Below are 27,545 nucleotides of genomic sequence, written 5' to 3'. Positions count from 1 at the left end.
GGGTACAGTACACCTCTTGCCTGTAAGGCCTAAGCAGGACCACGCTACATATAAACAACAGAACTTGGAGAAAGTAGCACGTGAGGTTAACAGATACTCAGCATTTAATATTGTAGATGCGACAGCACATTACACCTCATACCATCACTAGCACAGCACACAGTATTCCAGGCTCAAAGCATCAGAATCAACCCCTCCAGGAACCTGACATCTTATTTATGTGGTGCTGGATCCATTCCAGGTACTGACTGACTTTGGTGTACACTCCAAACTTCTCCTTTTTTCCACAGCCTTCTCCCCAGCTCACCAGTCCTACCAAAAACCAAGTATCCTGATATTTAGTGACCATCGGTCCTCCGCTGTCCCCACTGCAGGAATCCTTCCTGTCTCCCAAACTCCCCGCACACAGCATGTTGTCAGAGATGGCGTTTGTCATCACTTGGGCGCACTCATTCTTGGGAACGATGGGGATTTCGATGTAGCTGAGGAGAGCAGAGTAATTCCTCGTCTCATCGCTTGTGCTGCCCCAACCGGTCACCAGCATCTGCCTGCCCTTGGTTGTCAGCTCGTGCTCTGCCAGGTCCCGCGTGGGAAGGCAGATGGGCAGGGCGTACTTGTCATACATGGCGGGCTCTGCCAAGTGCAGCATGGCGATGTCGTTGTCTGAGGTCAGCTTGCTGTAATTCTCATGGCGCACGTATCTGTCAACACGAATGGTTTGCTCGCTGGGCTCCGTACGGAGACGGTGGTATTTACCTGCAGGGGCAAAGAGGGAGATGAGAGCTGCTCCTGGGCTTCTGACTCCTCAGAACAAAGGGAGCCTTCCTGGCTTCCGTCACCAAAGCAACTGGATTGTATCGAAGGTTAACAGCGCTCTACTCGAGAGACAGAGTGTGAACTTTCCAGATCTGCCCACGCCGTGAGTGCGTGCTGTACTGATTTAACGCCCTACAGCTGTGATCAGCTGAGAAGCTGAAACTGCTCAATATCCCCCTGCTGAGTTCGTATTACAGCACACCTGTGTAACTCGAGAGATGTTCATAGGAAGGAACCCAGCTGTCCTGGAGCCAGCACAGCCAGAGCACAGCAAAGGAAGACATTTACATTATGCATGTGCTGTATAACCAGCATCTGAATGTCTGCATCTCAGGTTTTAATGGATAAATGTGACTAACTGATAACACCATCCCACCCTAAAATTGTGCACCTGTATCTTAAGGATTCTTCGACCACTTAAGACTCCTCTATTTCTGTTTGTGCTGCGTGATCGGCCACTTCATGGGCCGAGCAGTTATGCAAAAATAAGCTGGAAGCTAAGCTGAAAGAGGCCAGAAAGGGAAGAACAATTCATTTATGTGTGATACAATGGAGAAGAAAGATATCTGATAGGATGTGAGGAAGTAGCCACCAAAACGTCACATTTCTGTGCTATTTAAGCTTAATGTCAATGTCTGTTTCAGTACCTACTTGATAAAAACACTTCTCCCTTGGGAATCCATTCATTCTGCAAACCCAAGGGTGCTTTCCATCTCAGTCCCTCTGTAGGTGAGCTGCAAGTTTCTCTTTATCATCACCTTTCCAAATGTAGGCTACACCACACCGTCCTTCCAGTTTGCCCCATTCCAATTAACTTTTCAGTTCCCTCAGTCTTACTTGGATCCTTCCAAACAAATCCTTAAAGTTTCTCTGACTTTGCACTACCAAGGTCACTTGTCATGCTTCAGTCTGTCAATTTTTCTTTCTTTTTCCTGTAAGTGTGTTTCCAAGAATGGAGACTTTATAATTCAGGGCAGCTCCAGAAACAGATTCTCAAAAGACTCCACGAAGTCCAGCTTTGAACCTTGGACTTCTAGACCCCTTATTTCTGATCCTCTCCTCTTGTTCCTTTGCAGACAGCCAGTGGCCATTTAATATGTGGCCACAGTAGGCAGTTCAGACTGCTCAAACCCCTCTAGACATCACCTAGAGGACTTCCTATCACCAAGCCATCACTCACAAAACAAGTGTTTGTCTTCCATCTTGACTCCTCTTTCTGGCAGCAGCACCCTGGGAGCACATCTCCTCGCTCTGTTCTCCCACTCTGCAGCTGCTGTGACAAAGGGCTGACTGGCAGACACCCAAGGGTAAGGGGCAGGGTTCTACTCTGATCTTCACACATACAACTCTGCTTCACATGCAGGAGCAAGTGCCACAGGAAGGAGGTTTGGGATGTTCTCAGATCCATCTTCCAAGTATCTACTCTGAGATCTAACTTTCCACTTCAGACATGAACAAATCCAACTACCAGAGCACTCTCCAAGATCATGAGTGCAAAGCCAGATGTGAGCCTTCCCTCCAGTTTTGTTCTTACAGTTGGTGAACAGAAAGTGCAACAGGAGAAGGCCAGAAGACTGATGGGCTGGAGGCAGGTCAGCTACCACCCCTGCAGTCAATACAGACACCTTCATTCCTGCCCCACAGCTCACCTCTGCACGTGCAGACGTGGCAATGTCTCCACTCAAACTGTTCCATGTATCTCAAGGTTGTCTTAAAGCTCCTTTCTGCTCAACCAGGAGCATAACTTCATTCTTTCTTCTCTATTGGTGAAGACTCAAGATGTTCTGCACATCCACCCTCTCTCCACCGCCTCCTACGCCACAGTAAACCACACTTATGTGGTTTCTATCATCTCACCACAGTAAGGTTCCTCCAGGTTTAATGGAAGGGGGTCCTCTCACAAATGCCACAACTCAGTCCACAGCCACACACTTGTTTTTTCTTCTATTAATGAGGAAGGTCTTTCAAGGCAGCTGGGAGAGTGGGATAAATCCGAGCCCTTATTGCTGGTTATCCTTGCACCATAAATTACTCTGCTTACTCACCCTGAATTTATGTGTGAGATATTTCTTGAGTTTCATTTAAGCCAAACAAATCAATCTCTCAAACCATGGCTTTCAAGCACTGGCACTTCCATGGAAAATCACTTATGCTCCACCTTTGTATCTGATTAGCATGTGACTTTCTGGACAGAGTTTCTTTGCTATCCCAGCTGAAAGCTGATCACACTGCAAAGATGCCCACCAGGACCTGCAGTACAAGACCAGGTTGCAGAGATTTCCTTGCAGCCTTTCCCTAGCTAAAGAAAAGGGTAGATGTGGCACTTGGGGACATGGTGCGGTGCCTGTGGTGGTGATGGGTTGGCGGTTTCACTAAATGAGCTTGGAGGTCTTTTACAGCCTTAATTGTCCTGATTTTCCCACTAATTAATCCCCTTCAAGTAACTTCAAAGCTACATCTAGCACTCCCAAGCATTCTAGTTGGAACCAGATGAGCTCGAAGGTCCCTTCCAACCCAAATCATTCTATGATTCAAACACCACTTCTGATGACTGCTTTTCCCTAAAGCATTCCAAGGCTCTTTACCAAGTTACAGGCTTTTGCTTCTTGGGACTCACTATAACTGAATAAATGTATGCTAAGCAATCACTTAACAGGAAAGACAGTAGCTTAGAAACTGGAAGTGCTTGGAGGTGTGTAGTCTGTATGCGATTTCAAAGCTAGACATTCACTTCTATTTTGATGTCTCTCTGTGGAAGAGGGGGATACTCTAGCACTAAAAGGACCCAAGGATATACCACGTTTCTCCATTCATCCTGTATGTTGAACAAGGAATGGCTGACGTAAACACACCCATCCCTGTGTGCCCTAGGGTCTGAGGTCTCAAATGTGTGCACATCCATGCATACAGGCAATACATTTCCAAGGTTTTCCACAATTACTGGGAACAACCCAGCTCTTCACCAAAGGAGAAAGGAAGCAGGAAACCTGCCGTGTCTTCAACAGTGGTACATAGAAAACAGTAAGAAAAAAAATCTACTTCAATGTGACTGGAACTCAGATTATTTTTGTCCATTAATTGAGAAGCAGTGCTGCATTCAGCACACGTTTTTTCATGCTTAAGAGCAGCAGTGCCAGTAACGCAGTGATGTAGTTCTGCAACACTTTCCTCCTTTTTTACTGTAACTCTCTCAAGTAATGCTGCTTAAATGCATCAAAAGGTAGGAAGAAACACTGTGACATTCTCCTCCTGAGCTCAAGGCTTTACATTTTGTAAGTTTTTTCCTTGCCAGTCTTAGGAGGATCTTGAATATTTTCATGGACAGAAAAGCACAAGCAGAAGAGATTTCTCAAAAGTGACTTCTAAGTCTTTCTACTATATCATAGTACTATATAGTAGTACATACTACTATAATCAGCAGTGTTCTGAATCAGCTCACTGCCATGCTAAGGTTGACAGTGGCTCAAATGAAATCAGTTTTACTGATCCTTTTTGATCTGTGCTACGGTGCAAGCTAAGCACTTCCTAGACAACCTGCTTCTCCATCCAGGGGGATTTCTGCCTTTATCACCCACTGGTCTTTCTCCTGAGGTGACGTAAGCTGGGAATTTTCAAAGAAGTGCTTAAAAAGAAAGGGCTGGATTTTTTCCATACCAAGTCTTACTTTGAGAGTCTCTCCCGTCTCAACGCAGTGTGCAGCTGTTAGGACCCAGGAGGGATGGATGAGAACACCTCCACACAGGAATTTCCCTTTCAGATTTTGCAGCATAACCTGAAACAAAGAAACATCGAGGTGTGACGCTGCAGGAAGCACAGCTCACAAGACACAGCATGCATTTTCCTTTGTGGTTGAAATATGCACACACAGATCAAACACCAAAGCATATCGTGCTCACTGAAGCCCAAGCTCTACAAAAGTAACAAGGTTTCTGTAGAACATCTACAAAAACAACTGAATATTCTTCCCAAATAAGGGCTGGCTTCACCCAAACCAGCAAGGGACAACGCTGGTCACTGCAAGAACAGGCTATGCTACTTCAAAAGGGCACATGACAACAGTTTCAGCTCAGACTCCAACTCTCCTACGATGGCATAAAAGGGCCTTCAGTATCAGAGACAGGCAGGCCCTGATGAAAAACATTCACTACTTCCATGACACGCTCTGTGAGGTCTCCTCTTTCTCTGTGGCATCTCAGCCTGCTCTGTAAAGCTGTCACACATTTGGCTGATTGAACCTGATCACTTGAATTTATGACAGACAAGGCTTACAGTAAAAGATTTCTGCAGAAAAAGGGGAGAAAATTATCTCCAGCTCCCACAGTAATGCAGTTACAATAGCTGGAGAGAGCACCAGGCACCATGAGATGATGAATGGCATTCCCTAGCAGGGAGCAACAGAGCAGTAAATGCCACTACCCTCCTCTCAACACTGCTGGCAAAGTAAAAAAATCTTGTGAACAATGACAAGGCCAAGAGTGCTAACAGATATTTCTACTCGTTACTCCAAATGTTGGGCTGCTTTTGAAGGAGCTGAGCAAATCTCAGCTGGTTGTGATGCCAGGATTATTAACAGAGGAGTCTTGTTGGGGCAGGCAGAGAAAGACTTTTACTCCTTACCTGCCAAGGGCTAAAACCCCTTCCTCCTGAATTTCCCCCAATAAGCCGAATATTGAATTCTGCTTTGCCTTCAATGTAGTCCATTTTCACTCGTCCACAGGGGAACTCCACTAGAGAAAACACAGAGAAATTAACTGGCACAGAGCAGCTCACCCAACAGAACATCTCTCAGAGCAACCCCTCTGTCACTAATCAAGGCAGTGCTACACATCATCTTTAGGAACTCCTCAATGGTTGCAGAGCAGGTAGTTTCCTGTTTCGCCTGTGAACCTCCATGAGGCAAACACAGGCAAACACAGGCACAATTTAGGCTCTTAGTGGCCATGAAGTGGGCCTGGGTTTGGGAAATACAGGCACGGAATTCCTCTGCACGAAATGGATGCTCTGAAAATTAGTACGAAGTGCAATCTGCAAGCATATTTCCCTTAAAATGCTCTTATTTCATGTCCAAATAATTCCCTGTGACAACTCCCATGGACATCCTCCTCTTACCTACAGGTGTGCACATGTTATGGTCGTTCATCAGCTGGTAGCCAGACGCACAGCTGCAGTAGCGGCACTGCTTGGCAGGGTCCTCCTTGCAGAAATGCTGACATCCTCCATTGTCCACAGAACAGTTGTTGTATTTCACCTCTGGGAAAAAAAGAAGCAAGACAGGAGAAGCTGGAGAGCCAAAGAGTCACAGGAGGTGGCAAAATGGCATCCTGATTCAAGTGACAAACAGCTGACAGCACATCTGGGGTGAGAGCTGCGGGCTCTTGTGGCAAGTAGGGCCCTTCAGACAGCAAACAGACCTCGAACAAGGCAGTGGGGAGATGAAGAACCCAGAGATTACTGCCAGGGCAGGCAGGCTGGAGAACAGAAAATTCTCTATCACTGACCAGTGGTGGAAGGTGGTGATGATACAAGATGCAGATGCTCGTAATTAAATACACTACTCAGCTTTTCTCCAGGGAAGACATCGTTCCAGTAATGACATTTTCAGTGGATTGTTTTTCCCTCTCTATTGAAAAACCAACAACCAACCAACCAACCAACCAAACTCACCTGTACTGACTGTTTTAAAGTCACTGATCCTTTACAGAACCATTTCCAGTGCTTTTGTAAAACACAGATTTTTCAGATTTCCAAACCTCTCGCATGGAAACACAAACTTCAGTAAGAACTGATGATCCTTCTACTGCATTATGAAGCAACAGAGAAATCACACCAGTAGTGAAAGCGAGTATACCTTGCAATGGCAGAATTGTTGGTCCCTATACGCAGAGATCCCCATCACAAAGAATGTTTTTTTATATATATCACGGATTAAAGGCAGCATTACCATAATTGCACTGAGCTCCCTCCCAGCCTTTGTCACAGATGCAGGAATACGATCCAATATTGTCCTTGCAGGCCCCATTGGAACAAGGCTTCTGTGCACACTGATCTCCATCTGGAACACGCCGTTAAGAGCCTGAGCTCTGGCTCAGAGCAAACACAAAAACAAGCAGATCCCTGATCCCCAGGCACCATGCACAGCTTCTGCCTCCACACGGTGATAACTGTGGGGCTGCCCCAGATAAAGGCGTTTGTTTATGCTTTGAATTACAACTGCAGAAGGAGTGGAGTGGGCAGAAAGGAAAGAAAGTAAAACCTGAGGCAGCCAAGGCAGAGGCAAGTTACTGCAGGAGCAGAGAGCAATAACTGGGGCTTCTCTTTGGGCCATGCCAGGCAGGGACAGAGCAGCAGAGATCACTCTTGCCCAGTGCCTCAGCTGTGGGGAGGTGACTGATAATGGGCACAGATGCACGTGAGATATTTTAAGAGGCTGGTTATACAATAGGACTGGAAAACGTACTTTACATGCCCCATTTAACAGAGAATGAAAATACAAACTAGTGAGCAACACATGGCAGCAGAATGCAGAGCACCAGCAAACCTTGAAGAAACACAGACAGATGATTGAGAAAGTAATTTACTTACCTACATACTTGTTCCAAAACTCTAGCTGTAGAGAAACAACATTTACATTAAGGCCAGAGGCAGATTTTTCACAAGGGATTTGAAATCCACAGTCTTGCTCAACACAGCACAGCACTCTAGTCAGCTAGGTCTCTTCCTTCTTGGCAGCACAGTGACATGCATGGTTAACAAAAGTGGCCAACCCCCAACGTTCATATATTGCAGCCATGAACCTACTCAGCACAGATCTCCCCTGCCCTGCTTGCAGCCCCACCACCACCACGACCCCTCAGTATCCCCCCAGATTCTCTTTCCCGGTTGCTCACTGCCAGGCAAATCACTCATGTTCTCAGTGCAAAACTACATTTGTGCCCAGTTGGGAGGCAAAACTGGGGAAGGCTGTAAGAAGACTCTGGGGCCTGAGGGATGGCAAGGACTGGATCATCCTAAATAGCAAGCCCACTGCATCTGATGCAACAGTAAGTCTCTATGAAAAAAAAGACAAAAAAACAAGCTCATACTCATTGACAAGGTGTGGAAAGGGGCAGCAACCAGTGATGTTTACAGTTACGCCCATCCCTCACGAGGCTGGAGGATGTGGGGAGGAGCTAATGATATGAGAAATGTTTGCCTGGCACAGATGGCAGTCTGGGGACATACAGACTAACAAAAACACAGTGGCAGCAAGAATAGGCAGTGGGGTCAAGCAGGGATTGGAATTACCTGCCTGGGATGTAAAGCACAAAATTGGGTCTGGTGGGACATGTGTGAACAGCCAAGTGCCACAGCCCAAACAAGCAGTGATAACTTGACAATCACCACAACACACTGAATGCCCTACCATCAGATCAGGAGTGCTGACAGCAACACCTCCTATGCCCCAGACTACAATACTTTGACAAACAATCTATTGGTTTGGTCTTATGTTCCTCTAACTTACTGTGGCTTCCTTGGTTTCAAATATCTCACTGGCCTCCTCAAAGTCGCACATCTCCTCGTTGCACTCACGTTCCAGAGAACCTGGTTTCACCTCCTCCAGGAAAGAGTTGGCCCGCTTCTGGATTTTCAGGACTTGGTTTGCATCCTTGTAGCTGTAAAATACTAGAAGCAAAAACGTTGAGTGTGGGGAAGCAGGGAAGAGAGCAGCCTGAAAATCAGCAGCTGGCAGGGAGCAGAAATCATGCTCACAGTGACTGGAATGGGGTGAAGGCACACTTACTCGAGGTATGGCACACTGGTGAGGAGCAGGCAGCCAGCAGCACCCCTACAGTGATGAGCTTCCACATGCTGCAGCAGAAGTTCCCTTGGAAGAACAGCCAGGTGTGAAGGGGAGCATGCAGTGAGCTGCAGCACGGCCCCACGCTGGAGGCTGGATCTGCTCAGACAGCTCAGGTTTTCCTCACTTCTTTATCACACAGCAGCTCCCTCACAGAATGCTGCTTCTCTCTGATGTCAGCTCCAAGGTGGTTTGTCAGAGCCCCCCAGCCTGCTTCCAGATCCCTCCAACCCACCAGCAGCTCGCCCAGAGCACTCCCTATCGGCCCCAGCACCTCCCCTTGCCATCAGACACTTCTGACAAACTTTATGCTTAATTAAATTAAGCTGTTCTTTGAAACCCTGAGTGATACCATATCTTTGAGGCACTTACTGCTTTATTCAGTGTGAATCAGCGTGATTTATTCTTCCGCCATGAGCTCTGCTGGAACTTGGGTTAATCCATAACTTCAGCTATTTACTTTTTAGAGTGACATGAAGTGCTTTCCCTTTAGTCATTAAGCAAACAGTGCTCAGGGGGAGCTCGACAGTTTACCTGCATGGAAAAGTGAAACAGTTGTCCTCTCTGCCTTTTCAAATCCATTCTGTGCTTTTTTTCCCCATCAATTTCATCAGTTTTGGAACTCACGGCATCCAAACTGCAGCTGGGGAAGGTGTGTGTGCTCTGAAGCTCTGCTGATACGTTCTTCATCCTTGACTCAGCTGCAATTAATGACAACAGATGTGTGCTGAAAATACATTTTATAAAACACACCTTAAGACAGGAAACATAACAGGAAACTCAAGAAGAAACAAATGGATTAATGTCAGTTCTACCTACCACACAAATAATATTTGCACCTGAGGTAACTACACAGAAATAGTGCTTTACATGCATAACTTGCATGTTTTGAACACATTTCTGTTTGCAAGATTTGTAACTGTTGGGAATTCAGGACAAGCACACCAACTGTCCACATAAAACATTGAGAAGTGATGTGTCAGATGCTAAGAACCTTTTTGTTGTTTTGTTTTTATCTGACACCGGTATTCAGAAAGGATGTAATTCCTGAGCAGCTCTGGCAGCCTGCTCACACAGGACAAGAGGCTGAATGCCTCCCATCTGCTCCTCTCCTGTGCAGACACTACGACTCAGTGCCTGAAGGGTCACTGGTAAGCCAGCTCATGCTGCAGCTCTCCGGAGAGAAGTTCCAGACAATGATGGGGTATTTTAAACCCTAATTTCCATTACCTCCTCACTCTGTGCATATCAGAAACACCACAGCTTGCCCACAGCCCAGTAGTGGGGCACAGCTGTTCATCCCCAACACTCACACACAAGAGACAAATGAGGAATGTTCCTGATGGCCCTGAAGGTGCTCTACAGGTAAGGAAGGACAGGGCTGCTTTGGAACCTGCTTGCTTCCATGCTGCCCAGTCAGGGGGAGCAGAAGAACAAATGTCAGCAATCCCAACCCAAAACACGTAGAGCAAGAAGAGAAAAAAGCAGGAGAAAATATTTTAAAATAGAAATCTTATTGGCACTTTTAGAGCACACAACCCGCTGCCAACCTTCCCAAGCTCTGTCTGATGGCTGTAATTAAACCAAGGGCCAGCAGCACTGAGCAGCAGGCCTGACAGCACAGCAATGACACCTGAGCGGGGCCAAGAGCTTCCTCCTCTTTGGAGAGACCAAAAGGACCAGAATGAACAACTTGCATCACAGGAGCGACCACCCCTTCTGTCTCTCTGCCCTTTCTTTGCATGTTTCTGTGATGCTCAGTGCAGAGCTGCACACTCCAGTCCACTGTGCACGTGTGAGCAAAGACAGTCATTTTATTTCTCTCTATTCCTGAGATAGCTGGCATTTTAAAGATCAATTTTACCATTTTCATATTGGAACAGTATATACCATCACTATGACCTTTCTTGTAATGCTCCTCCCATCTTCAAACAAGATTCTTTTCAAACAAAATAAATCCTTCCCTTTAACTAGCAAGCACAGAGGCCTTTTATTTCCACGGAGGAAATGCAATCATAAACTACTTTCCATCTGCCTTCAAAACTATCATGGAACTGTGACCACCCTCTCAGATTAAAAGCAATCTGCTGACACTTTGTTGGCAGCACCTTACAAACACACCAATCCATACAGATTGAAGGCAATGCTCACTGCAGTGTGATACATGGACTGCCCACCCAAACACCCCCAAATCCTTTAGTTTCAAGCCTACTGGCATCATTTTGTGGCAGTGCATTTCTGTACTTCACGAGAAATCAATTTCTGCCTGATCTTTGCAATTGTTTTCTCACTTGTTACTGGGTGTGTTGCAATGAACTGAAAGCACAGTGAGCAGAGCAGAGCATCAGCCCATCTCTTACTGCACAACGACAGCAGTGTGGTCACGCTGCACAGATCTGATGCCTACCAGCACGTGGGCATCCCCACTGCTCACTCCTGACAGCACAAAAGGGGACAGAATAACCAGCATTCAGACACAGGGCTTTGTCTCAGGGCGCCTTCCCCTCCTGGTTTGGTTTTGCAGACAGCTGAGCAGCAGCAGAACCAGCATTCAAACCCCTCTTCTTTTGCTCACTGCACAGAAAGCCAACAACAAATATCTGCACGATGTTTTCTGCCTCGCAGCAATTAAACCAATACGAAAGTGATCAGCAATGAGCAGTGTTTACCATTTCACCCCTCTCCAGGGAACAGCTCTGCGTTCCCAATGCAATTCAGGATGAAGCCATTTGTCACAGCACAGACGTTTATTAGCTGCTCCCACCAGGTGGGCACCACAGCCTTCTCACACAATGAAATCAGTAGCAGAATCTTTACTGGAAGCTCAGAAACATGTTTACTTTATATACAAGAAAAAACTTATTTACAACAAACAGTAAACTACGTACAAAAAAAAAAACCCAACAAAACAATAATACAAGAGACATTTCCGTGATAATCACTGTATAAATTAACACAATAAATAGGAGGGAAGCAGGTCCCACTCTTAAGGCACAAAACCTTCTTCCCAAGACTGTACAGGGATTCATGTGCTTCCCTATGCTTCCGACAGGATCACAGAACGGCGGGGAGACCCCTGAGGAACAGCGGTTGCTGGATGATGACACAGACATGCAGTCACTGCTGACAGGTGTAGAAAAACATCCGTTTCCATCCTTTCCTTTTTACAGTACGCGCAGCTGAAGATACAAAATGTTTTGTAAACAGTCTTTTTCAATCACAGAGACAGTATGCACAAATGGAAATACTATAAAGCAAGGAATGGAGCTCTCCATACAACACGGCACGGAATCATTCCAAGGTGCTCCCAGCAGGAAAAGCTCCCACCAGATAACCTGGAAGACTAAGAGCCCTCGGCAGGGTCCGAGCAGGAGCTGGTTCATGAGCTGAGCCTCCCTCTGGTGTCCTCTGCAACCCCACTGAGCCACACCATCATAACACAGGGCTATGCCAAATCCCCAGAATTTGCCACAGAGGGTGAATTTCTGGGGCCAGAACATGAGATACCGGGCTGACAGCTCTTCCAGCTTGCTGTGGGCACTGCTCAGCTCCTTCCCACTCACTGCCAGCACTGGGGGCTGATAACCAGCAGGTGGCACAAGGCTTGCACAACAGTAGCATTTCTTAGGAGACTGAACAGAGATGTGGTATGTACTGCTTTAGCTTCTCTCAAGCTGGTGTTTTTTTACCTGAGACTGCAGGAGAGTCTCTATTTGGTGAAGCAGATTTTTTTACTGCCTGTATTTCCCGAGTTTCTCTCCTACTACAGAAATGATGGGACAGCAGAAGAACTTGGATGAACGTGGCCCGAATTCAGCCCAGCTCCCTGCTTTGCAGATAAGCTCTCACTGACATTGGACATATTGTCCTCATCTGCTCACATCTCTACAGCAGAAATCAGCACTGTTCTCAGTGAGATGTAGAGAGCTACAACCCTTCTGTTAGGCAGAAACCTTAATATTTAAAGGCACTCAGGTTGAATATAGATCCCATTTTCTAGCTCTTAAAAGAAGGTAGAACCCCCTCCTTGCCCTCAATAACAGGCAGGGACAGACTGGCTATGAATGCTCTGATAAAGGTGCACCTGCACAAAAAGCATTTGAACCGATCCACAAGACAGACTATGAATGAAAAAGAAAGGAAGATTCATCTCTGCAGGAATCACCACCAGGGCAGATGGTAGGATGCCTCTTCAGGCACAGCACTAAGTAAGGAACATGCCCACATGCAAAGCTCTTTGCTTTCCCTTGTTACTCTCAGCAGGAAGAGTGGAGAGGAGCCCTACCTGTTCATAAATATGAGGTTCCCAGGAGAAACTTCACGTCTCCATTGCTGTCCAAAGGAGCAAACACAGATCTCAGCCCAGCTCCAGAGCCAAGACCTGCCTTGTGCTCCCTGCTGGGCTCTCCTTTGCAGACTTCCCTGCCACACACATTGCCAGGTGACAGATTTTTGTACTGATAAGGAAAAAATACGGCCAGTAAAGCAACTGCTGATGTACAGATAGGAAGAACGCAGTTAGGGGAAAGCTGGACCTATTCTTTTCTTGGTCCCTATACCAGAATTTTTGCTAGCTTATTCAGGCATGTCTTCCAGCTTGTCATGAGCAAACCCTGCCAGCTCACCAGGCTGAGGGAGATGTGGGTGAATGAATGAACTAAAAAAACGTAGGGAGAGTAGGAACTACTTTTGGCGACGTCCTAAAGGTTGCAGTGGAGTTTGCCCAGCATGAAATCAGCCTGCAACCTTTTGAAACAGACAAGTCTTGACATAAAATAACTTGACCGACTGCTGTAGGATTACACAGCTGATGTGAAGTTGACAAAATAAATGCTCAGCAATAATAATGGAAATAAATGTCCTCAGGAAATTATTTTTTTCTTTTGCCACTGTGAATGTGAACATTTTACTGTCTGCAGCCAAAAGCAGACAAGTGCTGCACTGTAATAATTTAGAAAAAAAAAATAATTACATACAAAATTACAATGTAATTGAAAATTCCTGCTGTCTCTCCAGCTTTATAGCACTGAATGTTCCCAAATTTGCTCTGCAGTGATGAACACGGCAATACGATTGCGCATGCTGGTCTCTGGGCTGTAAGTCACCCAAGTGGGGTCTGGCAGTACAGGGGAGTTTGAAGGCCATCTAGGAACTCTGATTTAGAGGCACTGATTTTTCCATACTCCACTGTTGGTGATACCAAAGGCTACATACCAGCATATTCCAGTTTTCATTACGATGCTTTTCTGCTCACCTTTCTCTCAAAGCTCTTGCATGAGCCCTGATGTTTGATAGCATGATTGCTCCCATGGGGAAACAACCCAGGAGGACTGAGCCACCCTAATCTTTTGGTATCCAACTTGGAGTGAAGGAGCAAGGCAGCAAGAGAAAGAAGCAAGGTTCTAGCAGCTTTTCCACCAAGACAGATGGGAAAATGGCCAATCTACAGATAGACTGTGTCTTTTGTGACATTCTTCTGCAAATACAAGTAGAAGTAAAGCAAGAGCTTTGCTGTCTGCAGCCATCACAGTGGCATCAAACGGACAGCAAGACACTCCTGGCTGCTGCCAGTCATGCTGTTCCCCAAACTGAAGTGGAGGAATTTGTTCCACATCTCACTTCATTCCATTACACTTCTTGCACGGCCCAAACAGCTAGATGGTGTTCTTCTCCCTTTCATCTGTCTCCTGAAGACGAATGCAGTCAGAGCTGATTTCTCGTAATCTTTCAGCTCTGGAGAACTGTCTTTTCTTAGCATCAGTAACTTCCAAACACTTGTTTGTGATGCCTGAAAACCTCAACGTTGTACCATTCGACTGGCTGAGAGCAGAGAGCCAGGCCCAGCAGCAGACCACACACTGGTGCAGCTGCTCTAACCACGTGCATTGTTAGTTGCGAGGGATACGTGAGTGAGGATCACCAGGTATTCATCAGCAAGGAGAGGTCTGCACTGGCTTGGAATTTCTGACACAAATCACATGCAACTACAGGTGTGTTAAAAAGGGATCAGTAAGACAAGGACAAGGCTTTGTTCCACTTAAATGTTCTAAGCTACAGATATGACACACAAATGAGCAGGCAAGTTTTCAGTTCAAAAAGACTGTCAGATGCTTCTGAACTAAGACTGGCCAATGTATCTTTTGCCCTGAATAACTGTACTGTGATGAAATTATCCAGTAAAGGTAGCTATGTTGCAATTCTCAGGAGTCCTGCACTGTCACTGTCACTGGAACCAGAACTTCCCACACTGGAGGACACAGTTCTTCCAACAGAAATCAAGTTCTCTCCCAGGAGGCTCTGCCTGAATGCAGGTAAGGTGCCTCTTGACTGGATGCAGCTGTACCCCACAGGAAAGAAAGGTAGCACCATGCTTGGTTGATATGAGCTCTGAACAGTTGCAACTTGGCTGTTCAGTGGAGACAGTTGGGAGCACATCTGCTCTGTGAGGTGACTGCTGTGCAGTTAGGGGGAATGGTAGACACAGGCTGTGAAAACAGAGGCTAAACCTCGCTGGCAGGAGTACTCCGGCTCAGCTCCTTGATCCCGTGCAGTATCCTCTTCATGTGACCCACTTTGGTCACACCCAGGTCCTGAAAGACAAGAGAAAAGCTTACCTGTGGAGAAAAGGGGGAAAGATACCAGGGCACCAAGCAGCAGTTAGAAACTAGTCAGCCAGTTACAGAGAGGAGGAAACCAACCAGAAAGGTTACAAACCTGATGGTTGCACACAGAACCTCAAACCAGGCTTCAAAAAGCTATCAGAGCACAACAGGGTAATGAGCAGTCACAGAGCAATGGAGAGAAACAACCATTAGCAGGCCATTAGCCAGAAATGCAAATTGTTCTGACTACTAAAAGCCAAAGCCTGAGAAAAGAAAGCCACACAGATCTCAAGCACCTAAACTGGTAGCCAAACACATGCAGAAAGAACCAAGGGATGAATGGTTACACCAAAAAATGTGTGAGCACTTGGGCACTACTCAACAAAGCACAGCTGTAGCTGGATGGCATGCAGAGGGATCAGCTACACAAATCAGGGCCAAACCTGGAACAGAAAGCTGGTAAAAGCACAAACGAAGATCTAAAGGTCGCTCAACTAATGCCATGCCACTACTGTAGGTCAGAATATATTTCTGCCACATGCAAGACACCAGAATGATGACAAAGTTATTTCATACATGCAAAGAACCACCACTTTCAATCTTCCTCTGTGGTGAAAGCATGTCTCAACGAGAAGAAAAGCTGTGCAATATCCTTACTAAGTACTATGTCCAGGAGGTTCTCTCCATCTAGCAGTACTCTTCTTTTTAAGGAAGTGCAATGACCTATTTGTCCAGTGACTATAACACAAGACCCAAGTTTTCCCAATCAAAATATATTCTGCAAAGATGGTTCAGCAGCTGAGAAGTTGAAAACTTAACCTCTCCAGAATGCTTTTTGCAATCTGTGTGCTGGACTGTTTTCCATCTCCAGGAAGCTGTGGAGAGTTACACAGCTGGTCTCTCAGCTTGCCCTCCTACCCCTCTGCTATTCAGTATCAGATGATCCGAAACGGCAAGGCAATCAAACGAGGCTGCAATGAAGCCATTCATCTTGCCAAGACACACGGAGTAACCAGAGGGCAGACCGTTTCCAAGCACATTCAGCACAGAAGGTCATGCAGATGGAGCTGGCTATTTCTGGTGAGCCAATCATGAAAGTACCTTGAGGTCCCTCCGTTCGAGGTGCAGGAGCTCAGAGCCCCGGATGTCATGCCGGATGAAGATATCCTTATACTCACAAAGACTGAGATGCTCAAGCCAAGCCGCAACCTCCTCCGTTCCCCAGAGGTGAACTGTTAGAGATGGAAAAGCAGGAGTGCATTGAGTACCCAGAATCCCAGAAGAAAGTGAGAAGTGAGGACACCATCAGCACTCAGTGCCAGAGGACAGCAAGCAGTACATCACAGCCTCAGAACAAAGGGAGGGAGAGAATCCGCAGCACAACCTACAGCCTCAAACACAGGAGGCAGGGCAGAGTAAGATCAGAGTTCTTCTCTTAAGTAGAGGCTATAGGTGCAGTAAAGGCAGGACAAGGTGGATGTTTGTTTTGATACAGCACTGAATATCCTTTTTTTCTTCTTCTTTTTTTTTTTTTTAATTTATCCCCATGCTTAAGAGTAAATTCACTGATATCCCTGTGCTTGCAAAATGGTCATAAAATAATATCAAGAATCAAGCATGAGCTAGCTTGCTATTATGTATTGCTTCTGTGTACGAATGCTTGTGTTCAGTAAACAAAACAGCAACCCCACTACCTAAAGTGTGAGGAAAAGCTTGGTCTTACACCTTCTTACACAGCCTCTAAGTAAGAGAAGAAAAACATTCCCAGGTTCTGAGAGGCAATGAATGAGCACCAGCATGCTAGACAGGAGACTGTACCCACAATTCCATGACAGAGGAAAGGACCCAGGAACCCACAGAACAGATAGTACTTCTGAATTTTAGGAGGAGGTCTTCATAAGTAGCATATAAACCAAAAATCAAGTAGCCCAATTGGAGAGAAAGTGTTCTGATTAACATTTTGTTGATTCATGGCCAGCATTCATCTACTGACCAGTAGGATTAAAGGTCAGGGTGCAGCTGGTGATGCTGATTCCCAGCCATTTAGACATGAAACCTGATTAAAGTCTTGAAAGTGAGTCACATCATTAACCGTATCACAGAGAATCAGTAGTGAAAAGACTGGAGTTATGCGGACTTGGGCCCCACAGTCGTTTTGGTACCTAAAATGCCAGAATCCTCAAATTCTCTTCACTGAGCTCCTTAAAAATATCCCAGAAAATGGCCAGATGTAGGCAGAACTCTTCAGAGGGCACCTCCTGTTTCAGCTCAGAAATATCTGCTTAGTACTGAGGGATCATGACTCAGAACACAGCAACAAACTACTCTGCCATGTCAGAAAGATTCCCTTCCAAGAAAAGGCAGAGGCAAGTGAAACAGAAGAGAGAGAAAACATGAGAAGAAGCAGAGAGAGAACGTGAAGTATTGTGACCACACTGGTATGGCAAAGGGAGAGACAACACATGAGCAGACTTGGTACCCGGCAATCCCATGCTACTATGCGTTTCCTTATTTTTGTTATTCTTCTCTTTTTTAAACTTGGTCACTAGCCGGAATTTGCCGCTGCGGCTGCGTTTAGAATAATCCAGCATCTGATTCTATAGGAACAGAGAGAGAATGAGGGAAACACACGTAAGTTCACTGGAACAGAGCAAAAACAAGAACTGTCAAACTTAGGTCAATGACCTCGCAAAAGAGGAAAAAAGTTCTCAACTCATTCTCACCAAGGCAGGGAAGGAAATGGAGAAAGCTGATCCCAAGTCAGTCTAGGGACATTAGCAGGAAATTACTCTCCTTAGTCTTAGGGAGTCAACTTTCCTTCTTAATAATTTTTTCTCACATCAGTCATATATTCACAGGAAGTCAAACACAACCAAGTAGTGAAAAACAGCTAAGAAAATACAGCTGTGGTCCTCCTCACCTCCTCATCACAGGGCTCCATAAGCTGCCACAGCCAAGGGATGTATGCCAGTTTCCTCAACTGGAGGTCCATGTCTGCCAGGGCTGCTTGGAGCTGCTCCTTTTGGGGAGGATCTAATTGCTGGATCAGAAATAGAAGCAAAGTAGAGTTAAAAGCCATACAGTGGAACATACAGTCATGTCCTTGCCTTGAAATTCCTAGCTGACAGGGCAGTTCCTCATTTCAGAAGGACATGCACAGCAGCCACCCCACTCAGACACTGCCCAGTTAATGATTTGCATCTTTTCTGAGCTCCAAACTGAGCAAACTAGCCTGACCACTCATCGTATCTATCCAGCAACACCATTCCAATTCCTGTATGACCACATTTTAATTGACTTGCTACAAAGACAAAGATGACCACGACCAATACTGTGTTTCTGCCAAGGCCATAGCAGGAGAGGAGAGGAAGTGAGAGGCCGCTTCACTCCTGTTCTGTGCTTCTTACCAGTGCCATCTTGCCTGCCAGCAGTAGCTCCGTCTCATTATGCAGGGCTTTGACATTATTCACCATCTCTACAACAAGGCTGCAGTTCAGACCCTGTAGGAAACAATTCACATGCAATTAAGCCTGGAAATGTAGAGGTCTGAGCAGTCAAAAGGAAGAAGCCTTAGAGAAGCAAGGCCTACTTTTGGTCAATCAGAAAGGGATACCAAGTGCGACAGAACAAGAACCAAAAGAAAGATGCCAAGGAGTGAAGTACCTCTGTAGACTTGGATTTAGCGTAGACTTTGTCCATTGACTTGGAGCTGGCATTGACAGCATGGGCAAGCTCCTGTTCCATGTCCTGATAGGATTGGGCTATTTCCCGAATGCTAAAGAGAGAATTACAGATTGCATCAGCATATGCTCAAAGCAAGAGATCTTTTCTGACCCAGTATCTCTTTTAATACAAATCAGACTAACAGGTACAGAGAGGCACAGTCTTCTCTGACAAAGTAGGGCTGTTCTCCCCTCTGTGGTGAGCATGTAAAGGCAAAGCAAGGCAGATTTCACATGCACAACTCCAGACAACACATTCAATTCTGTTCATGAGTTGAAATCAGTCTGAAATGCAACCAAGATATTTTAATGTGACTGCAGTGATTTAAAAGGCAGCTGCGCACACAGCAGTTTAATTGACATTTCCTTGGTATGACTCTGGGCATTTTCCCTCAAAAGCCCAGACCAAGGGGCAGAATATCTGAGTAATGGATGAGTATAAAGTGACATCTTCCTGAGGCTGGGCATCAGGGCTACACGAAACCAACTTGCCACAGGAGCTCCTAGAGAGGACTTTGTTTCACTTCTGGTAACAGCCGCTGACAATCAAAGCCATTGGGTTGTTTCAAAATTCAGTGATCCCTTTTTGCTCATAAAAGTAACATACTTTATTCAGAGTGACTTGAGAAAATCTATTCAACTTCAGTCCTTGTGCAGCTGGGATAGTGCATAATGAAAACGCAACTCCCGGCAACAGGGATTAGCATGGTAGAAGATAAAAGAGAACAGAAACGTAGGACAAGAACATCAGGCACCAGAGAACAGCTTTATTCACCAAAAGCAAATTGAGCCTCACCTGTGGATCAGAGCACCTGCAGTTTGACCAAACTGGTTGATCTGGGTGGATTCTTCTTCAGACATGATTTCTGGTTGCAGAGAGAAAGAGGACGGTCGGGACAACTCACACTTCTGTTTGTCCTCCCAGGACTTCAGGGTGCTCTCAAATGCCTAAAAAAAAGGCCACAGCAAGCAAACTATAAGATACTGTAAGATAAATCTCTTATGAAACACGAGGGTTTTAAGTGGCCAATGTCTGTAATACATGCATGTTTAGTATAGTCAACTTCTGCTGTTCAGCTGTTGGTAACTTTGCTAACTTTAGCAGTTTGAGCTGAAATTTTCCATGTCACTCCCTCGCCTTGGCTTAGTTTCTATTTAAGTCTTACTTTAGTAAATTGTTAGTTCACTTCTGCGTGCCAGACCCCAATTCCCCAGTGTCTTTGCTTTGAGTATCTATACTGCCTCTACACTTTGCAGCAGGAATCTGACTTTTGACACGTGTCCCCAAGACAGTGTCTTCTGTTATTCAGCAAAAATCCATGAAGTTGGACAAATTACAAGCTTTGGGGGAAGGAGGGAGCAGCAGAATTATCGCACATCTCTCTTCGAGTTACATCTCAGAGCTGAAAATTGAAAATGTTCAAGACTTTTCCTTATCTGGAAGTAAACTGAACTTCTGCAGCAAGGGCAGGACTAGCAGCTGAACACAGAGCTAGGGCCTGTCCTGCTTGCAGCCTTACCAATATTTCTGCTGCCATCAGCTAGTGCTGAGGGAGCAGAAGCAAAACAGATCCAATGCAGGATCTAAACTGGATACAGCGAGAACAAGAACTGACGCATAGAATCTCCTGGCAAGGAGAGATGGATCAGGGAGCACATGAAATCAGAACAGGGAAGGTCAGACAAGGGAAGGGACCATGAAGGGGATGACTAAAATAGGAAGAATTCAGAGAAGAGGGGGTAACAAGCATGGGGTGCACACCATTCACAGGGGAAAAAAAAACCAGAAACTTGTGGAGCCAGAAAAGAAAAGGAGAATGAGTTTAATGGGTAGAGGAAAAGAAAATGGTAGTCATGGATCCTGGCCTGGAAATTCAAGTGAGATGAGCACAAACTAGGTCAGGGGCCTAGGGAGGGAGGAGATGGATGGAGCAGAAGATCCAGTGTCTAACAGAACACAATTGCCCTGGGGACACATCATTTTCCTGCATTTGCAAATACCTATGAAGTCCTGAGGTAAAGCACTGCCTTCCCCTGCTGCTTCTCACACAAGATAAAAACCAGCTTTGTCAGCTCTGTAGAAGCTATCTGCTGATCTCAGTCTTGATGATGTCTCTTCAGTGGTTTAAATAAGGCCATGAGGTAATGTGAGTTTTTCCAACTTCAGTGCAGAAGAAACTAAACATCCCCAACATACCATATTTGAAAAATGCTACCAGAGGTATGATGTTGCACACTCAAAAACAGGACCCCACCTCATCTACTTCACAGGACAGACTGATTCTGTGCCGTGAAGGGAAGGATGTGCAGTGACAATCACAAGGACAGCAGGAGAAATAAGGATAAGCCCGTGGTCAATGTAAGAGTTGAATGTTGCTCTGCAATACTGAAGCTTGTTGATCACTGGCAACTCCATACCTGCAGAACGTGATTTGCAGGCAGGGAGAAGTGGGGTGGCACAACAATAACTTCAGCTAGGCCAATACACACAGCACACTCTAGGGACACGTGTGTCCCATCTGCCTTTTGTGCTTCCTTCTCCTTTCCCACTAGGACCCACATATAGGCTGCCTTTCCCTTTCCCTCTCCCATCTTTTCAGCAGGAATCCTGTTCCACTTGATTCTATTCTATCTTACTCTTCCTCTCAAAAATGAGACATTGTAGAAGCTCTCCATCCCCCCAGGGAACTCTGTGCACATATTTCTGTCTCTTCCACCCTAACATCTGCCAATATCCACTGCTCCCTCCCAGCTAAAGGGGGGGTTGGGTATTTCCCTGTCCTACCACGACAGGGACCTTGCAGGCCTACCTTCCTTTCTTTTCACACTATCATACTTGCAACTTCTTGACAGGGAATGTCTCTGGTCTGTATCAGGCTGCTTTCCCTTTTTTTCTGTTCTTAGTTGTTCTCTCTTTTCCTGTTTTTCAACAGGTGTGTCCTTTGCAGAGGACTTCAGTTTGCTCTCAAAGCATGCTATGCTGGTAGCTATTAAGAACTTCTGCCAACAAAACTGCTTATCAATGGATGATTACAGAACTATCTCACTATAGCAATTCCTTTATCTTCTCCCTTAGCTTCCCACCATTTAGTAATACTTTAAAATAACAAGAAGACTTTCCTTACGTGCTAGTACTCATTAGGTATATTTAAAACTTAAGAAATTAGATGGACACATGCTGCTGAACCAGGCATGAGACACACTTTTCTTGGCAAAGGAGGTTTAAGTCACATACTGAACAATAATGAGAAATCAAAATATTGAACAGTTGAATCTAGCCAGTGTACTGGCTAGTCTAGCACTCAGCTGGTCAGGAATCCTGTGGGACAAACAGCATGTTAAGAAATCTTGTGTCACAGGGCACCTAGAAAAATGATGCAAAATAAACTTGCCAAAGCTTTACCTATACGATTCCCCAGGTAGTGAATGCAAGCTCAATCATATTCTTTCCAGAAAGTTTTACTACTTGCATCCACCAAGATAAGCTTTCATGTGTGGCCACTGACACACTGCAGGAACATGTGACATCAGAACAGGTGAGTGCGCTGTACAATGCATCCAAGGCAGCTCTTACCCTGTCTCGGGTCAGGGTCTGTGCCCTGTTCTTATGAACAATCCAGATGTAACCTGGAGGCTGGATCCAGGCTTCTCCATCCACTTGGACAGGAACTCCCTCTTCTCCCAAGATGGCTATCTTCACAGTTCGACACTGCAAGAAATGATTGCAATACAGAAACACTGCTTTTCCACAACACTCATTCCAAAACACCTCCTTAGGTACAGTAGCTTTGCTTCTGCTAGATCACACAGACATTATTTGCTCTACCTTTGGACCATCTGTATTTAGAAATGCCCATCTAATTCCTCTCACAACAAACACCAGAATAAAACTCCATATCCACACTGCCCCTGGATATGTACCTTCTCAACCCCAGCGGGTCTTTTTTCATGGGCAAGAGAGAACAGGAAGGAAGGCTCTACAGAATGAAACTGGCAAAAACATCACTTGGCTGGAGGTGGAGATGGCAAGAAGAGCTTATAAAAGCAGCTGATACCTGTGCAATCCGATGATGCTGTAGGTTTATCACTCGTGACACTGCCATCTGCATGCTACCAAACACGGCTACCACCTCCAAAATCTTGTCATCGAAGGAGGGGGCTGTAAATGTCTGGTCAAACACAAGGGAGGGAGAATTCATTTGACATACAGCTTTGTTAGAGAGATTTTCCTTTTTTTCCCTGTTGGTACAGAGTTAGGGCTTAGTTTTTCAGTTGTACTATTTAATCTGCACAGAACCAACAAGGAGGACAGAAGGTGAAGATTTGCAGTGATACCAAAAAGATTAAAAAGAGTCTCAATGTTTCCACTGTGCTTCCAATGGCAGTAAAAGCATAATTGTAACACAAAGACTGTATCTATAAGGGAATAATTATTCTTACGAGAATAAGCACTTCTTTCATTTCAAATAATACAATGTTTCTGACTGGATCCAGCTCCCTTTGCCTTCAAGGGGCTTCACTTCTCATGCAGACTGAAGGCAGAAGGTCAATTTCATTAAATCTCAACCCAAGTCATTCTGTAAGCGACCTTCAAGCCCATCCATTTCCAAACTCTGCCATGGGAAGGGTTTCCCCTCACTAGATCAGGCTGCCCAGGGCAGCACCCAGCCTGGTCACGAACACCTCCAGGGATGAGGCACCCACAGCTTCTCTGGGCAACCTGTTTCATTGTTTCACCACCTTCTTAGTAAAATTTTGCACACTTCTTGGAAGTGAAGTGCTCAGGACAGCATCTGGTTACTTTCTGAATCACTACAAATTTGCTTGGGTGCAAAGCTGCTGAATGTTGACTTTTCAGTATTGTAGCCAACTCACAAAAGAAATACAGGCAGACATGCTCCTTGTCCTCTTCTTCAAAGCTCTGTTCTCAGCTCTGTCCTGGAGCCATGACTCCAGAAGCAACATCAATTTCAAATATTTCCTGAGATATCTTAAGAGAATACTCACATCATCTTCCTTGGTTCCACCCCAGAAATTGGTGCCTCCTGCATAGCTGGGAATGTTGAGTACAGCAATTCCCTGGAGGCTGGGCAAAGGGATTGGCCTCCCATCACACTGCACAGAAAAGAAGGCATCGTTACTCTCAGCACAGCAGTAAAGAACCTCTTTTGCCACAGCATATATTCTAAGAACAGCCTGTATGGAACAGCTAAGCAGTAAATTAATTCAGGTTTCTTCAGCTTATTCTTCCATCTAACAGAGTAAAAGAACACATTCATTCCTGTTTCACAAACCACCTCTCCTTTGGCAGAGGTAGGCTGTAGAAAGAGACTGTTGCTTCTTTACCCCAGACAGGCAAAAGGAACACCTGAGAGGGTTGGCAGAGCCTCTTAGTCTATTCCAGAAAGGGGAATAAAACTTCTGAACAACCAATCAGTCTGCTGAGATGAGATTCTCCCTGTTACAGTCATTTATGCTGCGGGTGGGCAATACAGCAATAATTATTTTTCTTGTTTGATCTGCCTTATAAGCATAGTTAAATCAAAAGCTCTCCTTCACACCATCTAAAATGCTGTCTTCACATGAGACATCGCATCTAACAATCCCACCCATGCTTAACATGGAGCTGGGGATGGCTACTGCTTTCCAACATGATGACGCTTCTTAGAATGGGCTGAGAATACAAGTTATTTTCCAGAGCTAGGAAAAAACCACTTCCAGCTGCCACAAAGATACAGCAAGTACATGGCATCGAGCAGGCAAGGGAAACATCCTAGTCAGCAAGAATCACCATGCCAAAAATCCAAAAATCAAAGGATCTGAAGAAGAAGATGCAATTAGGTATTCCAGCTTTAGCACCAGAAGGACATGCTAATTCCTCACCTCCAGCAACACTTTCTGCTCCAGGTTTTTATACGTTCTGTGTAGCAGCTCCTTGGTCCCCAATACTCCATACCACATCATGTTTTTAGTACGACTTCTAAGGGAACAAAACAAAAGAGAAAGGGTCAGGAGTGGCATTCACTTTTTCACTCAGAGGCAAAAGCATCCACACAGTTTGAAATGGCACCTCCTACACACTAAAATACTAATGAACTTTGCTTCTAAAAGGGTCAAACACTCAAAATTACCATCACTTGCATTAAGAAAATATTCACCTTGAAAAAAAGTGTCATAGAATCACAGAATTGTAGGGGTTGGAAGGGACCTCCAGAGATCATCAAGTCCAACCCCCCTGCCAAAGCAGGTTTCCTACAGCAGGTCGCACAGGAAGGCATCCAGGCAGGTCTTGAACATCTCCAGAGCAGGAGACTCCCCCACCTCCCTGGGCAGCCTGTTCCAGTGATGCAGAAACTTGGGATAACTGACAACATATATTACCAGACACAAAAAGAGATTCCCATGGCACAGAAGGGGTCAGTCTCTTACACCAGGACATGAACAGTATTTTGCAACATTAGCTCATGTCAAGAAAATGTACCAACCCCATGCTATACAAATCATCTTCCTGCCCAGGTATTGCTCAGGTACTTAAAGGGTCAAAGCCTGCAACTGATACAGTGGTTGTTTATATTAATTTAGTATGAAGGCCAAATTCAGCGTCAGTAGCACTCAAAGCTGAGATGTATTCTTATCTGAGCTAAACAGTAAGTCCAGGAGAAAAACCTGTGTGTGAGCTTACAAAGTAAACAGAACCAAAGCACTGTAGCCACACTGATGTAGCTACTCAAAGATCCACAACAGCATAATGAATCAGTAATAAATTAGGAGAATCATCTCCTCCATCATGATTTCAAGCCTTCTTCCTAACCTTCAAAATAGAAGATCACACAGATGAGACTGATGATGTATCTGTTCAGCATATTTCCAGACAACTAGCTTCAAAAGCACATATGAGAACATAAACTGATTTCAGCCACTTCTGGCACTAGAAGTCAGTCAATATCAAACCCACCTGCATTTCTCTGGGTGCTCGTCACGTTTGTTGTTGAAGTCCAAAGAAATTTTTGCATCCAGTCCAATCCCAAAGTAGTTATTCATCACACACTTCTCTGTGTAACATTCACTGTCAAATAAGAAAAATAAAACCCCCAAACTCTCACTCCTAAGTCTATATGTCATGTGGGATACATCTCACATGTCCCACTTGTCCATCTAATAATTCCCTTGTATAAAAAGGGGGAGAACAAGAAGGTTATATGCCAACATGCCAGATGAGCAGTGCTGGAAAGTGCCTAAAACTTAAAAGCACAAAATGGGCAACTGAGCAGAGGTCCCCAGTCTGCAGCCTCTGACTTGAGTACTTCACAGCCACAAGATTTGTGAGGGAATTCTCCCCTCGCCACCAAAAACATACTCCAAAGTCTACATTTGAGTTATAAAAAGCTACATGCCTGGTCACTGGAATTGAGAAAAAGGCACACAAAACATTTGCAATGCTAGTTGCTAAAGTATGTATATATTAGGTGTTAACTACAGCCTGACAAATAAAGTCAGAAGTAACCTAATTGCAGGGACACTGAATCCCACGAGGAAAAAAAATCAACCACATTAAATATGCATTAACTGAATTTTTCTGTTAAATAATTCAGCAGAAACGATTTGAGAAAGAGTTCACATCACATTTGCTACCTGTTTGCCCTACTGTGCCCTGTCCACAAGCTTTTTTGACCTCCATGGTGCTGACTGCCACACAACTTCCTGCCTGCTCATTGAAAGTAATCTCTGAGTGCTGGGAAAAAACTGATTTGGATTTCACTCTCTCACCTAAAACCTAAAGTCTTCCACTGTGAGTCTCACATGTCACTGCATGTACAGTAACTACATAAGAAGACCTTCACTGGCACCAGCATATGATTTCATCTACATAACTCTGAGTTGCTGCAGTCCGTTCTTTAGCTCTCCGAATACCTCTACTTGCCAGCACGATGCTGATGTTCACTTGGAAATGCCCAGTGACTTCAATAGGGCATACTCACAGATTTTCAGGCTCAGAGTTGAAGGGATCAGCATGGATCAACAAGCGGCTGATGACAGAACTCCCAGGCAAAGACCCAGACATGCCAGCACGGATATCTGCAGGAAAATTGGCAGTGGGAAAACCATGATAGTAAATAAACTGAAAATATGTCATTTCAGTCTCAGACTAACGTTACCTCCAGTCACTCACTGAGGAAAGCAGTGAGCAATAGTGCTTTCTTCCACAGCAGAAGGCTCAGCACAAGATCTTATGGGATTGCCTGTTGGGTGACACGATGTCACCTGAGGCCAACACCACAATCGTACAGACACATGAGAGTGGGCAATGGCAGTGTATTCACTACAGCAGGTATTCTGCTCAAGGTGGGACATGCAACACCCTGCTTCATGGAGCAAGAGAGGTGGAAGACTGAAATTACTCTCCTTGTCACCCAAGAATTATTGTCTCCAGCTTCTAAAACTATTTGTTGGCAACACACCAACATTAACTTTTTCAAAGAGAGAGAAAATAGCCTCCTTCCAGAAGAACCAGGCTGAACCAGTAACTGGGGGAAGAGGTAGGAGGACAGCACTAGAGTGACGGACAGA

At 45.2% G+C, this 27,545-nt stretch overlaps 2 protein-coding genes across 10 annotated transcripts in view; both read right to left on the bottom strand.

Annotated features, from left to right (window-relative positions):
- Positions 1-81: 81 nt before the first annotated feature.
- PROC (protein C, inactivator of coagulation factors Va and VIIIa) lies at positions 82-9,132 on the bottom strand. Its single transcript, XM_042820406.1, has 9 exons — positions 9,026-9,132; positions 8,597-8,680; positions 8,318-8,478; positions 7,399-7,423; positions 6,758-6,868; positions 5,926-6,066; positions 5,434-5,543; positions 4,471-4,588; positions 82-756 (listed from the first exon to the last, which is right to left on the bottom strand). Exons 2-9 carry the CDS (start codon positions 8,661-8,663, stop codon positions 188-190), a joined length of 1,302 nt encoding a protein of 433 aa, XP_042676340.1. The 5' UTR covers positions 8,664-8,680; positions 9,026-9,132; the 3' UTR covers positions 82-187.
- A 2,338-nt stretch (positions 9,133-11,470) lies between these two features.
- Positions 11,471-27,545, bottom strand: part of DGKD (diacylglycerol kinase delta) — a 55,258-nt gene continuing 39,183 nt past the window's right edge. For 7 of the 9 annotated variants that reach the window (XM_042820397.1, XM_042820392.1, XM_042820391.1 and 4 more), the window contains 13 exons: positions 26,957-27,053; positions 25,933-26,043; positions 24,861-24,957; positions 23,985-24,092; positions 23,033-23,146; positions 22,552-22,686; positions 19,774-19,925; positions 18,919-19,030; positions 18,663-18,755; positions 18,176-18,295; positions 17,735-17,852; positions 16,357-16,487; positions 11,471-15,243 (listed from right to left, as the gene is read on the bottom strand). In XM_042820397.1, coding sequence (XP_042676331.1) covers positions 15,154-15,243; positions 16,357-16,487; positions 17,735-17,852; positions 18,176-18,295; positions 18,663-18,755; positions 18,919-19,030; positions 19,774-19,925; positions 22,552-22,686; positions 23,033-23,146; positions 23,985-24,092; positions 24,861-24,957; positions 25,933-26,043; positions 26,957-27,053 — 1,478 coding nt within the window. In that variant the 3' untranslated portion in view covers positions 11,471-15,153. Of the gene's footprint in view, positions 15,244-16,356; positions 16,488-17,417; positions 17,853-18,175; positions 18,296-18,662; positions 18,756-18,918; positions 19,031-19,773; positions 19,926-22,551; positions 22,687-23,032; positions 23,147-23,984; positions 24,093-24,860; positions 24,958-25,932; positions 26,044-26,956; positions 27,054-27,545 lie in introns of those variants that run through there. The other 2 variants (XM_042820390.1, XR_006169121.1) reach the window with 2 other exon arrangements.

This window comes from Centrocercus urophasianus, unplaced genomic scaffold, assembly GCF_019232065.1.
Source record: "Centrocercus urophasianus isolate 14NV4802_14NV808 unplaced genomic scaffold, USGS_Curo_1.0 seq_19, whole genome shotgun sequence".
NCBI classification, from domain to species: domain Eukaryota; kingdom Metazoa; phylum Chordata; class Aves; order Galliformes; family Phasianidae; genus Centrocercus; species Centrocercus urophasianus.
Note: the sequence above shows the minus strand (reverse complement) of the source record. Positions and strands in the feature narration are given on the sequence as shown.

Excerpts from the sequence above, each read along its gene's own strand:
- PROC (XM_042820406.1), bottom strand. The coding sequence starts at position 8,663 with ATGTGGAAGCTCATCACTGTAGGGGTGCTGCTGGCTGCCTGCTCCTCA. Across the intron at positions 7,424-8,317 it reads TTGAAACCAAGGAAGCCACA|CTAGAGTTTTGGAACAAGTA; the intron begins GTAAGTTAGAGG and ends GTTTCTCTACAG. Across the intron at positions 6,067-6,757 it reads GGGAGCTCAGTGCAATTATG|AGGTGAAATACAACAACTGT; the intron begins GTAATGCTGCCT and ends TTTTTTTCCCAG.